At 31.4% G+C, this 16,135-nt stretch overlaps 1 protein-coding gene across 1 annotated transcript in view; it reads left to right on the top strand.

Moving 5' to 3' along the window:
• The first annotated feature begins 1,710 nt into the window (after positions 1 to 1,710).
• The window catches only part of LOC145291394 (general transcription and DNA repair factor IIH helicase subunit XPD-like), a 105,850-nt gene continuing 91,425 nt past the window's right edge, over positions 1,711 to 16,135 (top strand). The window contains exons 1-3 of the mRNA XM_080137190.1: positions 1,711 to 1,975; positions 7,404 to 7,503; positions 9,920 to 9,997. Of these exons, the coding sequence (XP_079993316.1) occupies positions 1,971 to 1,975; positions 7,404 to 7,503; positions 9,920 to 9,997 (183 nt within the window). The 5' untranslated portion in view covers positions 1,711 to 1,970. The remainder of the gene's footprint in view (positions 1,976 to 7,403; positions 7,504 to 9,919; positions 9,998 to 16,135) is intronic.

The following is a 16,135-nucleotide window of genomic DNA, read 5'->3' on the forward strand; positions in this document are numbered from 1 at the left end:
TTTATAGGCGATATAATTTTTTTTTAAGATCATGACATAGTTAATGCTTTGGAGTTAGAATCTATTTAGTATTACACATGAAATCTCAAGAAAACATTAAAATGAATAAATATGCTAGTATAATCAACAGATTTCTAAGATTACGGTATGATTGCAAGGTAATTGGTCATTAGCTGAGACTCCACATCTACTTTTAAATATAGATATGACTTATTTTTAATTGTCCAAAGTTCTTAATGTTTTCCCTTTATGCATTGCAGCCAAGATTTTCATTAACTTATGAGACTTTCATCTATATCTTTCACTCCTATTTTTTTCATATTTAACCAATTTTACCATTTTACTAGTGCTAATTTTCCCATATCATTTTTATTGGTTCAGTTTGTACATAAGTTCCTATTTGTCTACTCTATTTGTCTATCATATGCTTAGAGAAGAATTATTTCAGTCGCCACAATACCACATTTACTCAGGGGGTGGGGGGTATCAACTTAAAATATCTCTAAAATATTGATAAATTTAATTTTAGTCATAACTCTAAAAGTAGATTTTGTTTCCAAGAAAATCTATGCATCATTACTAAAACAAATACGCCTATTAATCTAAGGTAGATAATCTATAATTATTGATTTTTAAAGAAACTTTTGAGACTTACTCAGGAAAAGTATAAGATTATTTTTAAACATTTCTTTTTAAATACAACTTTAGCTATTTGAGAGATGATTTAACAGTTATAAGTTTTCAAATTTCCATAAATTGAAAATAAATTGATTCCATTAATTTCAAAGTACTAAGTTTAAAGAATTCCAAACGAAAAATTCAAACATTAATTATTTCAGAGGATACACAGTGACCGAGTGACCTGACTGGACAGAGCCAAGGTGCCAGTACTAAAAAAAAAAAAAATGCCTCCAGAACGGTTTCATACCCAACTGTAAACCCTCCGACAGGTTCCAAACGTTTAGTAAATAAGTGTGAAAACAAATTTAAACATTTAGGTGTAAGATTCCCTTATTTCGAGGCTTTAGTCTTTAGAAAAAGATTTTTTTCCTGATATGACAAATGTTAGCAGATGTTGATTCCGGGTCTGTTTTTCTCATGCAAATCCATGAATCGAAAGAAAAAAAGCCAAAATTAAAAAATCTACAAGTTTCGACATCCGAACTACTTTTTAAATTACTAATTATGTCTTTTTCTTTAATAATTACTATTTAAAAATATTTACATAAAATGACCAGAAAAAGGCCAAATTTGAAGTCAAATTAGAAAAAAGGCCAAACAGAAATTTTGAAGGCCAAACTGCTTTTAAAAAGGCCAAATTCGTGAAATTTGGCCTTAAAAAGGCCAAACTGCAACCCTGGCAAGAGGATAGCACATAGAAAATAATTATTTACATGCATGAGGATTACTCCCTCACCGATAATTTTTATAATAGTCGCTCCTTGACCGGAAGTAAATAATTCACCCAGAATAAAAGCAAAACAAAATAAAACTCCTATTTATGTATTTTTAATAATCTTTTTTTCTAAGTTTTAAATTCAGCACCAGCATTGTTTCGTAATCTTACCCCCCCCTTGCACACACCAGAAAATTAAAAAAATATGAGGGAAATCATTATACTTTAAACTTACGTAACAAAGCAAACTTAAAGACCAACTAAAAATATAATAGGTTTTAAAATTACAAAAAAAAAAACAACAACAATTTGGTGATAGTTCGAAGATTTAAATGTAATTAAAGTTTTAGAGATTGAGCCTGTTGTATATGTCAATCATTTTTTTAACCGTCATGTTTCTTCACTGAGAAAAATGCCACTTCTTTCTTTTCTTTATTGGGCATTTTTTAACCGGTGGATTTCTTTGGTATGACACCGGCTTCGGTGTAAATGCTTACATTGAATAATCACATCCAACTTAACCACGCGTTTGAAAGTTTATTAATTTTTGTTTTTATAAGAAAATATATTTAAAATGAGGTGAGATAAGTTTTATTATTTTTAAAAGACTTTTTAAATATATTTTTAATGATAATTATTTGTATTATTATTGGCAATTGACTATAACATAACTACCGGCGAATAGATTCTTTTGTTTTTACCCCCCCCTTTTTTTTATTTATATTTACTGTAACTTCTATATTTAATCTTTCTCTCTGTCAGAAGAAGAAGAAGTAGAAGGACAAGAAATATTTAGCTTTCTACGTTCAGTTCTTAGTTATGTGTCGTAATAAATTAAATCGATTAATTACCGCTAAAAAATATGTATCTAATTACTGAAAAAATTGAGGCTTAATCCAACGAGTTAAAAGAAATATTTAACGAGTGACACTATCGCTCTGTGGTTTGATGGCCGATTCCGCTAAAACATGTTTTCGATACTTCTACATAATTTGAACCGAACTGTTGTGGGTTATAGTTTAGTTCGGTTCAAATTTTGTTGAAGCATTATATTTTATATAGCATGTTATTATTTACCTTGTTGGGCACAAAGATCAAGTGAGGTTTTGAAAAAAGCCTGCAAACTAGATGAAGTGCAATGTTAGTTACAAAAAATGCCTGAGCAACTGTGTCGACACTTTCCCATAGGAGCGTCTAAGGTTATTAGCAATGAACTACCCCCTCCCCCTTTTTTAAGGAGAGAAGGTAAAGCCTGGGACGGTGATCCACCTAGGACTGAACAGAACTATACCTCAGCCCGGCAGCATTGCCTGGTTGTCTTTGACTTGTATGAACAACACGTGAAAGGGTTAGGGTCACCTAAATCCGAGAATTAATGTCATTTATTGTGTAGTTTGATATGCAATTATTTGTATGCATATCAATGAATAGCTGTTCTAAAAAGAGCAAAGGCGAGAGGACAGGAGTCAAGTGGTTGGCAGTGAAGGATATGAGACTGGGTAAAAAGTTGTGAGCATGCTTTCAATGAGTTTTTTTTTTTTTTAATTAGATTACAAGCTATTTCGGCAAAAATGTAAAGTTGATGTGACCAGGGTGAGAGTCAGACTTTATAAAAAGTGTCTTCATCGTGAAATGGAGAGATTAAAATACAATTCAGGTTGAATTCATGAGACATACGTCGTTATATTATGGAGAGGAGTAAGTTATAATTCAAGCCGGACTAAAAAATTCTTTTTTTTAGAATTGGTGTAATTGCGTTTGGAGGACTAGCTGTGTAGTGAGGGAATAGCTGTGTCTAATATATAGTGGGAGGGAGGTAACTGTGTAGTAAGGGGCTAGCTGTGTCTAGGCATGTCGTAGGAGCTAGCTGTGTTTGAGGGGCTAGTTGTTCCTGGAAGCTCTGAGGATGTGAGTGCCAATCTTGGCATGGGTTCATGTGAGATGATCTGTAAGGATCATGGGGGCGTGCAATTTGATATGCATTAATTTACATGTCAACGAATAAACTGCCTTAAAAATACAAAAGCAAGAGGATAGGGGTTGAGTGGTTGGGAGCAAACGATACGAGGTAAAAAGTTGTGCACATGTTGGCAATTACCTTTTTTTTTATAATTAGATTACATATTTATTCAGAAAATACAATTCGGCAATCATAAAGAAAAACTGATTCGTCTAAGGTTCATAACTTTAGTTTTACTGAAAGAATAGTTTTTATTTTTTTTCATACAATAATTTGAGATGCAATCGTAAGAAAAAAAAGATGCGATTATTTTTTCTTTCAAAAAAGAAAAGTTTTTTCAACTACTTTATTTAATGTAAAAAAAATTTTTTTTAAAGTAATTATAATAGATAATTATTTTTTAAAAATATTTTTCCTATAATTTACTCAAATGTTTTGTTTAAGAAAAACCATGGTAATGCCAATCAGAAGTTTAACCATTTGAAAAAATAGTTATCATATTTACTTCTTGAAAACTTTTTTGTTACATTTAAAAAAAGTAGTTGAAAAAATATTTTCTTGTTTCAAACAAATAAAAATAGGCACATCTTTCATAACTGCCAGTACTGTAATTTTTTTTTAAAATTTGAGTAAATATAACAAAATGTAAAAACAAAACAAAAAAACAATAAAATTATCTATTTACTTTTTTAAATTTTTTTGTTAAATTAAATAAAGTAATTTAAAAATCAACATTTTTTTCTTTGAAACAAAAAAAATAGTTACATTTTTCATTTCTTACAATGAGCGTCCCAAATGAAAAAAAAATCTTTTAGTAAAAGTAGACTTACATCCCTTAGACAAATTAGTCTTTCTTCATGGTTGCCATCTTTTTTCATTAAGAGTAAAACTCTTTATTTAGTATTTTTATCGTCGTTGTTTCTGTTGTAATTATTTAGAACATCTACTTCTTCTGATAAGGGAGCAAAATGAGGTTATGCAAGAAAAAAATTTTGTGTATGAATTAAATTTTTTTTGTTATTTTTGAATATTATTATATGAGCAATCTTTTTGAGGTAAAATCTATTGAGAAATACACATTTTATATTGAGAAAGTAACTTTAAATATGTAAACACTAGACTACCCGTGACCTGTTGGGTCAGTATGTTATATTAGCTATGTAATTCATGTATGAGTGTGACACTTGTGACGTAAAGAAAATAGTTTTTTTTTTACATAACAGAAACATTTCTATGAAAGTATATTAAAATGAAAAAAGAATATAGATAGATTTCTATGAGTCGTTCTGTTTATTATAATTGATTATTTTTGAAAAAAAAAAATTTACAGTTACTGAATTATAAGTGGTTGGCCATACTTATAGGTAAACGTGCACTGAACAGATACCATAATACTTATTATAGTTGAATTCAAATTTTGATATATCTACTTTTTTTTTTTACATCGTTCATTTCTGTATTACGTTTAAGTTATTTTAAACCCCACTCTTCCATGTTAAATAATAATTTCGAAATAATAACGTTAATATTTCAGTGCGCAGGTCATGTTGTAAACCGAAAAGTGGGTTACATACATCGTTACAAGATCATTTGAGTTTTATAATTATATAGATTAGGTAAAGCTATCCAATATGGCCCAAATGAATGACCATTTTAAAGAACTTGTTATTTTTTACCTTTAGACACTTCTGTTGAAATAAACCTCTAATTCACAGTAGCCCTTTTGTGGCAATTGCAGTGTTTGGGTGAATGAAAGTATATAAAAAAACTTTACTCTTCCCACCAAGAAAAAAAAACATCTTACATTTATGAAAAATGTGACACCAAATCCATGTGATAAAATTTATATTTTCTTTTGATTTAAGAGCATAGCTGAAAAACGATGTAATATTTGAATTTTGGCCTTTAACTTTTATTCAAATCAAAAATGACTTTCTAATCGACAGTTTAAAGGTTCCCAAATTACTTTTAAAAAGTATTGTCCATTTTTTAATCTTTTTAATTATAGATTAAAATTGTTGATTAAATTTCAAAATTTTGGACTAATTTAGAAGCTTTTAAAGTCGTTTTTGGCTTGAATTAAAATTTCATAGAAAATACAGTCGTTTTTATTTGTCATTTTATTTCAGCAACAAAATCAATATTTGGAGGTGCTATTTTTAGTGATAAAATTAAAAATTTTCTGCTAAATTAATCTAAGAAGATCTTTTGAAAAAATCTGCATGGCATACACAAGTAAACAATGGTATGTTAAATTTTGATGACCAAGACGTTATTCATTTTGTTTTTCTGAAATTCGAAACAATGCAGTGTAATTTGACAACCATTTCATGCACAAACAAACAACTGAAAATAAAAATGTAATTATCAGGATCTTCCATTTATGCAGCTCATCAGAGATTAAGAGTCACTCCTGGAAAAACCTCTTGAACAAAATATACACAAAAAATGTAAATGTATGTTACTAGTTGCTTTCTGAAAAACATTTTTTTTTTTTGCATTTGAATCAGATTTTTAAAACACAAAATTTGTTTCAAATATTTTTTTCTGTTTTATTTTTATGTTTGGAGTATGACGACTGTTGCAATAATATGCAATCAACCTTTTGATTGACATTACTTCAATATCTTTTTTTCCTGGTTTAATTTATTTTGAACTAGCAATTGGAGGTGCTATTTTTAGTGCTAATTTAATCTAAGAAAATCTTGTGAAAAAATCTGCATGGCTTAAAAATTCACCATTCTCATCTGGGAGGGAGACTTGATACCTGTTTTTGGGACGAAGATTTATTTCACACCAAGACAAGAAATTGGTTCTATAGTTTATTTCACTTTCCCAGATGTCTTGCAGAAGGTGGAAAGTGAATTTGGCCTGTGTTGTTTTTTTCTTCTAGGTCTTATTTCTACCACGTCAGCGTTTGTTCCCCACCCCCAGCGAAGGGGAGGAGACAACGGCGAAGCCGTCTGCTCTCTTCCAAGTCCCAACCAAATCTCCTCGATTCAGCTAACCTGATCACATGACTCACACACAATCCAATCAGCTGATCTTGACTTCCGGTCAACGTGTCTACACTATAACTCACCTCTTCCCTCTCTCTCTCTCCATTCTCTAACAATATGTGTGGGTATGCTTATCAATGTCTTTAATACAAAGGTTCTGTCAGCCAACTGTCCCCTTTCCAACCAAGTCCCTATCATTTTCAATGGCATTATTGTTGTAGTAGTCATACAGTTCAAGTATCTCAGCTCAGCTTTTAGAGCCACAAACTAAGGATGAGATTGAAATCTGTATTGATTGCGTTCACGCAGCTTTTTGCTGCCACCAGAGTAGATTGCAGTCTTGACAAGAGATAAAACTCTCAATAAAATTCAGAATATTCCAAGTGCTGATATGCACATATACATGGCTGAGTATGACTGCGAAATCTGGTCTGTGTTAATTCTTACATGATTTTCAGACTTTTTGTTCGTTGCTTGAAAAACTTTCACCAACCACTCGTTTGCACAAAGCCCACTAGGTAACAACCCTTGGCATTTTGTCAAAAGTCTTTTCCAGATCCACAAAAGCAAAATAAAGATTCTTCTCTTATCAACATATTTCTCTTTGTCTTAGGATAAATATAACATTTTTTGATGCTTCAATGTTGTACAAAAATGTATATATACTCCATCTACAGATGCTTCTTCCAACAGATACTGCTTTGATAAATAATCCACCTACAAATATCCCCTTGATAAATACTCCTCCTAAAAATGCTCTTACAAATTCACAAATAATAATACTGACAAGATAAAATCTTGTTTTGAAAACAGCATGATTACAAAACGTGATTATTATATTTTAAGTTTGGTTGGTGTTAAATGACTCGCTGAGGTTATTTCCTTTACCTCTTTTCCAGGCTATTAGACACAAGGTCAAGTGTTGCTTTGATGAAAGTTACAACATATTTATTGATTTTATTCTTGTGCTAATAATTTTTTGTGTATGCATGAGAACAAATTTGCAGCTGCCAAATGTCAATAATGAATTTTTTGTTTTTCTTTCAAGGTTGAATATCGATGGCTTACTTGTCTACTTTCCATATGATTACATTTACCCGGAACAGTATCTCTACATGACAGAATTGAAGAAAACTCTGGATGCAAAGGTTTGTTAATATCATTTCTATTCAATTTATTATTAGGTAGCAGTAAAGAGTAAAATTTGTAGTCTTTCTTATTTGTGTGCCAATTTTTTAAACAATTATATGGATTGAAAAAAGAATAAAATTAGCATTTTCCAATAATATTAAGGTAATAGTCAGCTAACATACTTAACTTCTGGCATGGCTGCTACTGGAAACAGTGACAGGGCAAATCAGTTCCTTTACTTTTATTGTTCTTCAGTATTTCTATTGTGAAGCGATTTATTGAAATAAAATATAAAAAAAAAAAGAATATTATTGAAAAATATGCAATAAAAATAAACAAAATTATAAAAAATAAAAATAACGAAATTAGTCTTCATTTGCACTTTTAATAACAAAATTTAAAAAATAAGTTTTTATTTTATTTGAAATTTTATAAGAAATATGTTTACGAAATTATAAAAATACGTTTTTTTTTTTAATTTAAAAAAAATAAATGTATGTTTATGAAAGTATAAAAATAAAATTATTGAAATCAAAATATAATTTCAAACAACAAACATATCCAATACATAATATTCCCAAAATAGTTTAAAAGGATTTTATGGAGTGTTTTCAATAATTCTTTTAAGAAAAAAAGAGTGCAAAAAGCGTTTTTAATAATTCTTTAAAAAAAAAAAAAACTAATTTCAATAATTCTTAATTAAAAGAAAACCTAAAAAACTTTTAATCATTATTAAATAAAAAAAAAAACGATTAGAAAACATAATATAAAAAAAAGAATACATGCACAGGGGAGATATAGGGGTGAGAGAAAAAAGTGAAGCAACTAATATACATTATCACTGCTTTCAGTAGCAGTCATACCAGAAGATAAGAAGTACATTATCTGACTATAACCAATATTAATTACATGTGCTTTTATACGTTAAATATTTTTATACTTCAAGTTAAAAATAATAAAAAAAGACACTCAAAACTGATAAACTAAAGAGAAATATTGTTTTTTTATAATTCATAGCTTTCATTCCTATTAAAATCTGTAAGGTTTGATTTGGTTGGATATCCTTGAGATTTCACAGACTATCTAAGCCCATATATTCAGTTCTAGTGGCATGTGATGTGGATATTTTAATTCCACTCGAACCAAAGATAAGACTGATTAAAATCAACTAAGAATGTATATTGATCCACAAGTTTCATATGGTTAATAGTTTCCAAATTATTTTATGAGTAATATTTAATAATTTTTAATAGTGCGTTAATTTCCTTAAAACATTGTTTTGTTGAAGTCAGCAATTTGCTAGTGGAATAGTGACTCTTTGGCTGATGAAATTACAAAATTACAAAAATTAGAAAACATTAAATGTAAAATAATTAAAACGTTTACATTTCACATTTTTTATCGCTACAATCCTTTGACTTGATTTGACTCTCACCCAAGTCTATTTTAATAATGTCACTGCATCATGAATCATTGCATTCTGAGTGACAATGTTGAGCCATTTCCTTTTATCAGCTTTGCATTTCATAGATTGTTGGTTGTGAGTTCCTGTTTAAGTTAGATATCACAAAGGTTAGCCAGATTTTCACCTGTTTTCAGTGCCATTTTTGTGTCCAGAAAAGTGTTAATACTGTTCGCTATTCAGATTCCAGGTGGATGACATGTGATATATCCAGAAAATCAGAGCAGTTTTTCTAGTCTCATTCAATAAATAACAACTGAGCCATTGGAGCAAAATCAGCTCAACTTTTACTCCGCATTGTTAATTGTATCACGCATACCTACATACAACTGAGATAGAGTGATGCGATCAGGACGTATTTAGCTTTTATAAATATAGATGATTGCATCAGAAGTGAGAAATCTAATGGATCAATAAAATGATCTAGCCATATTCCCCGTAATCTTGGCAACAGATGTGATGTGTGTGTTCTATTTCAGATCAGGAATGAGGGCTAATCCTGAAGCTTGTATAAACATGCTGCTTCCCCAAGATGAGAATCATTTGTTTCAATTATGGCCAAGTGAAGATCAGTGCATTTATGATGGAAAGAGAGACACTTGATATAAGATGCATTAAAATTAACCAGCTACCTTTTTCCCCATTATAACTTGTGCTCAAGATCAGAAGAGATACTCACAAATACATTGCTTATTGCCGGCCCCTTAAGTGTTGTCATAGATGGTAGTGTCGTCTGCTAAATGTCTACAAATGATCTAAAAATGTGGTTTACTTCATGCTATCGAATCATTATTTCTCATTATATTTGGATTGAATAATTTGTTGCAGATATGTGTAACATGCAATACATCATGAATTGTTGTAAACAAATCCATTTTCTGATTTGTTGTGTGTGTGTGTGCGTATGTGATAGATAATGTCAACTGAATATAAAAAGATTTTGTTGTTTATCAAATATTATTTTCGCACAGGGTCATTGCAGCCTTGAGATGCCGTCAGGAACAGGAAAAACTGTCTCTCTTCTCAGTCTTATCACAGCTTACATGAGAGTAAGTAGAACATATCTAATAAATCATCATATTCGGTTTCATGTCCATTTTATATGCTGGCATGTGTTGGACAACTTTTAAAAATTGGCTTCCAAACTAACTTATCTTTAGCTAGAATCTTGTCCCTTTTTCTATCTCAAATCCATCCTTATCATTTGCTTTCATTTTTTTCCGTTGCCTTTCACTGCTATCTCACCTTATTACTCAACTACTAAGACAAGAAATGTCATCCATTCTTTTCGATACGATCAAAGCCAACTCTTCTGTTTTGTACCGATATGCCTTTATTGTCCAGATTTAATCTTCCTCTGAAGTCATGAGATCTAAACCTGTGTTTAATGCTCACATTAAACATCTGTCATATTATCATTTCTTTTTTCACAAAAAAATATGCATTATTTTTTGCTAGCCTGGGTTCCCAGGTGTTTGGAGTTGTATGTTGAGCAAAAAAACAAAAAATATGGTAGTAGGCACGAAGGTTCGAACCTGTACCGCAAAGGAGGAAAAGAATGTGAGAAAAAAAAAGTGACATCTTTGCTGTTGCGTCCATCACCAAACCGGAAGTGATGAAGGTTTAAATTAAGGCTAGTCAGTCGAAAAGAGGGGATGACTTTTAAAAATTTTCAGCGAAAAAAGCGACCCCCCCCCCTTGCAGAAAAGTGCCCAATTGAGAGTGAAAGAATTAATGTTTTTAACCAATTTTTTGATATTTGTTGTCCGAAAGGTTGAGCTTCAAAACGATACTGATCTCGTAAAAATCCGTCACCTCTGTTGAAAGTTTTAGGCAGACTTACAATCATACATACATTTAAACAGACAGGTGAAATTTATATTATAGACTAGTGGGGGTGGCCAGCGTTGCCTGTGTAAAAGAAAAAAAACATTTTTAAAGAGAGGCTCAAACCTGAATTCTTGAGGCAAAAGTGAAAAAAAAAGTGTGATGACTTACCTTGACGTTACGAAGGCAGTGGAATGAGTTTGGATGAAATTAAATGATTAAGAAGTCATGTGACAGGTGCGTAAATTTAATGAGGCCAACCATCACGCCATAGACGAAAGGAAATCTCGTACATACCTTTGGCTGCGAGGAAATATTTTGTTTCCCCAAGATGTTGGGGGAAAACCAGCTCCCCATAACAAAAAAGGAAGTGTCCAAATGAATAGTAATTGTCTTGATATGACAGTTTTCACCGCATTGATCAAACTTAATATTGTTTTCTGAACATCCCTGGCGGGGAAGCCGAGGAATCAACGTCGCTTCATTAGCTTCACTTTATTTATACTACAAAGCTGAACAAGCACGGGACAGAATGGAATAGCACGAATTTTATAAAAGTGGATCAAAATAAATCTAGACATAACATCCCTTCACAAATCGTAGATATTATTATCTAGAGGGTATATAAACAGTTGTAGGAAATAGTAACCCTCCTGAGAACCTCGGCAAAAAAAGCATTTGCTAGGCATACAAAAATGCGTGCGTTGCTTTTGTCTTTTATATATATAGACTAGCGGGGGTACCCAGCGTTGCCCGGGTGTTTAGAGGTGTGTCTGGTGGGGAGGGAGGGTTATAAAAGTAAAACAAAACAAAATAATAACCCTGTTTAAATATTATTAAAAAAAAACAATGTTAAAACTTCTAAAAGAAATCGGGAGGGTGGAGGGAAACAATTAAAAAAACGAATGTGATGCAATAAATACAGTCTGGCGGTGTCCGGGTATTTGGAAAAAAAAAAAGTTTGGGTGAGGGAGGTATGCTCGAACCCGAATCCTTGAGGAGAAAGTGAAAAAAAAGTGTGATGACTTTACTAAAAAGTGAATTAGGTCAAACATCAATCCCGCAGTCAAGTTTGTTTTGGTTTTGTTTAACCAAGATGTTGGGTTGAAAACCAGCTCCCCATAAAAAATGGGGATGTCTAAATAAAAGCAATTGTCTGATATGACGGTTTCTACTGCATTCATCAAAAGCTGATTGCTTTCTGGACGTTCCGGCATGAAAGCCGAGAACACATACCGTTTCAATTTAGTTTCATTTTATTTATACTAAAAAGCCGAACAAACAGGCGACACAGCGAAATAGCACAATTTTTATAAAAGTCGATGTAAATAAATCTAGATGCGTTGCATGTTCGCAAATCCTTGATATTATCATTCAGACGGTATATAAAAAGTTCTAAGAAATAGTACCCTCCCCTCCCGAGAAGCCCGGCAAAAAAAACCTTTGCCAGACATATATAAAATGTGTACACACATTTTACCTTTTATATATATAGACTAGCGAGGAGTACCTGGCGTTTCCCGGGTGTTTGGAGGTGTGTGTGGTTTTGGGTAAATCAAAACTCCGGGGTGGGGCTAAAATAAAAAAAAATGTTTTGGTAGGTAAGTATGAGGATCGAACCCAAACCTTTGAGGCAAAGTTGTAAATTAAAGTGTGAAAAAAAAAAGTGCGATGTTAACCATTGCGTCACCGTGAGATGCTAACGGAAACACGTTTGAATTTATTTAATTACTTAAATTAGCTGGTGCACATTTTAATGATTTAATGAGGTCAACTTTTGACTGCGGGGTAGCATTTCATTTAGTGCGGGAATGCTTTTTTTCCCCTCCCCCAAGATGTTGGAGGTAGGGGGAAAGATTACGAGAAAAGGCCTAACCTACATGTGGCGAGCGAAAACTGTTGAATGTTTATCTTCCCGAAGTCGAGCAAATTAAATAGACACGCGAGCTCCGTTGTTAACTGTGAGATATTACGATTTACATGTGATATAAAAAGTTTTAAAAAGTTGTGAACCGACCAACTGCTTCTCTGAAAAAAGCCTTTCTTGGACATACACAAAAAGCGAACATACATTTTCGCTTTTATATTTATAGATGATTGTCTATGATTTCTTTAGCTGTTTATACAATAAATTTTTTTTATGATTAAAATTTTGTTAATGATATGAGGACACAAGTTATTTGTATCTCAAGTTGCACTATCATAAACTATAGCTTTAATAATTAAACTGGGTGACCATAACCAAAAAGTGACCTGAAGGCTCTCTTTTTATTGACTTCTACACCAGAATTACTCCACATACCCTTGATCCTCACCATAGAATGTTGCGTGTTAAGCAATGCGACATCAGGTACTATTTTCTTTTTTTTTGAGTCTTTGATGTGTCTTAACCGAGGATTGAGCCATAGTCTCTCAACTGAGCAAACCATTATGAAAAATCCGACAGTTTTGCTTTAATATTTTTTTTTTTATTTTGCATATGAGCATTTTATCTATATATATAAAAGCGAAAATGTATGTATGTATGTATGTATGTATGTTTGTGTGTCTGCTAAAAACTTTTGACCGACGGAACAAAAATTCACAAACTTGGTATCATATTAAAGCCCCACCCTCCGGACGACAAATATCGAAATAGCAATACACATGAAAAAGTTGAAATAGCTTGAAATATTTCAATATTGGTATGCATAGAAAGAGCTTGATGAGCTAAGAAAGAATCTTTTTAAATTTTTGAAATCTGATTAAAATTAAGGAAGTTATGGCTATTTTTGTGCCTCACACGTTTGGATATTTTTCCCTCTTTAAGACCATATGCGTTTCGTCACATTTTTTGCATTACTTTTTCAGTAAAAATGTCATATCTTTGTTAAAACACAAGACTAAGAAATGAAATTTACCATATAAGTGTATTTTTGTACAAGGAAACAGAATATGCAACTGCAAATCTCCCAAAGTTTATGGTTTCCAAATAATCTGCAGTAAATGTGCATACATATGCAGCAATTCCTTAAAAATGCCATGTATCCATAAACAGAAAAGAAGTTGGAGAACTCAAAGTTGAATTGTAATGTGCTTTATGTACAAAAAACTTAAATCTAAACATAAGACCATTTAAAAATGAATATATTGCAATATTTCTTTGGTATTATTGTAGATTAACACCTTCTGTTTAACCTCACTCAACTCCTTCTGACCACCCCTCCAAAATGTGATTCTACCTTTTTAGGAAATTATGTATAAAATACCATGAAAAACTTTAATGAAAGATAAACAAATTATTTTAGAATTGAATGTAAAATAATTTCCTATTACAGGTCATTCTAGCATTTTAGGGTAGTTAACTGTTTTTTTTCTATGGGAAAATATGCATGCTTTTTTTTTTTTTTTTTAAGATGATTATGTGTAGTTTTAAGAGGGTTTCTATGCAATGAGAATATGGGGAGGGTTGCCATTCGGTCTTTGAATTAATTGTAGGGCTAAGGAAAATTATGTGCGAACATACTGAAAACTTGACAGAGACAAAGCTAACAAAAACAATATTAGAGGGGGGAGCGGTTAGTTTCACAAAAATTTAATGTAAAATAATTCACCATTTCCTGGCCATTCTAGCATTTTAGGACAGTTAACCAATTTATTTTTATGTGTATTTTTCTTTAAGAAAGGATCTATTGTTTGTTTGTTTTAGATGCTTGTATGTGGCTTACAGAGGTATTTTGTTGGGGGGGGGCTTGCCACTCGAACTTAGTGTTATTGTTAGGGTTAAAGAGTGTTTTAGGAGGAGACTTGCCACACATAATTTGTATTAGAGGTGAAGTTAAGAGAGCTTTTTTTCAAAGAGAGCGTTCAAAAATTTGTTGATTTCTATTTTTGAGGTTGAAGGTGTTAATTCCATAGGCCGTTTATACTACGCTGGAGCAGGTTGTAAAAATATCTTTCGCTTAATAAGTAGAAAAAAAAATAACGAAATAGAAAGCTTCCTAATTGTAGTTTGATGTGTTTTCTAACTGCTTTTAAAATTTCAAGAATATTGATATAGATTTTGAGGGTTTGTATTACTATACACATAGATTCGAAAAAGTTGTCAAAAAAACAAATATATAACAAATAAATGTTATCAAAAGCAAGTTACTTTTTTACCTAACTGGATAATTTTTTAGTGTTTTTATTTAATGTAACATGTTTATTCAGCTTGAAAACAGTGTTTACCAATGTTTTGGAAAATTTAAAATGGTGCCCGACTCTCTTGAAACGGTGAGTTTGGGGAAAAGAGTTAAAAATAAAAAAGTAGACAAAATACTGCTAGAAACTCGCTCAATATATGTTACCGTGACATAGGCTGACATATATTCGGTGAGTTTTTAACAGTATTTTGTATAGTTTTTTTTAATTTTTAACTCCTTTTCTCAAACTTACCGTGTCAAAGAGAGTCGGGCCGGGCGCCATTTTTAATTTTCCAATACATCGGTAAACACTGTATGTTTTTCGAGCTGAATAAACATGTTACATTGAATAAAAACACAAAAAATATATCCAGTTTGGTAGAAAAGTAACTTATCTTGCCTTTGATAACATTTATTTGTTATATATTTGTTTTTTGACAACTTTTTCCAATCTATGTATGAACGAGATTTTGATACTTATTTTGATTTTGAAAAAAAAAACATTTGTGGCTGTTCGCAGTAAAACATTGTTTTAATTCGTTGTTCAAAACTAATTTAAAGAATAAAAGTGCATGCAAGCTTCCTAATTGTAGTTTTTGTTTTTTTAACCATGTTTTTAAATTTGACGAGCAATGTAAGAAATTGCAACAGATTCATAATGCCGAATTGGTTGGGATTGTTGTTATTATACATTCTGAAAACCGAATAGTTCTAAACTAATGTTATTCTGATAACAAAATAGCTCTCATTAAACATATAAGAACATTTATATTCATATTTTCATGTTTTTCTTAATTCGTTCTTGAATAAAAATTAAAGAACGCGTGTTGTTTACACTGTGCTGTGCTATGGCTGATTCTACAGGCTGGAGCTGCTGCTGCTGCTTTAAAATACTAACTTCATTTGACCAAATTCGAGAAATAGAAACGATTTTTTTTTTCGGGTAGGTCCTTTTAAATTATCAATTACCGCGGTCCTACTCAACATAAAATAATACTTTTAATTGATAAAGATAGTAAAAAGATTGATTTACTTACTACTGGGTGTCCGAAGAATTTTTTTTTCAAAATGTTCAATACTCGTCATATTAAAGTCTTATTTTTAACACGACGAAAAAAGAAATGGTCAAAAATATTTCGGACACTTGACAGTATTAATATTAACACCTCTTCTAATTGGTTCCCAAATTTCATGACG

This window comes from Euprymna scolopes, chromosome 12, assembly GCF_053919585.1.
Source record: "Euprymna scolopes isolate OS-2025 chromosome 12, ASM5391958v1, whole genome shotgun sequence".
Classification (NCBI taxonomy): domain Eukaryota; kingdom Metazoa; phylum Mollusca; class Cephalopoda; order Sepiida; family Sepiolidae; genus Euprymna; species Euprymna scolopes.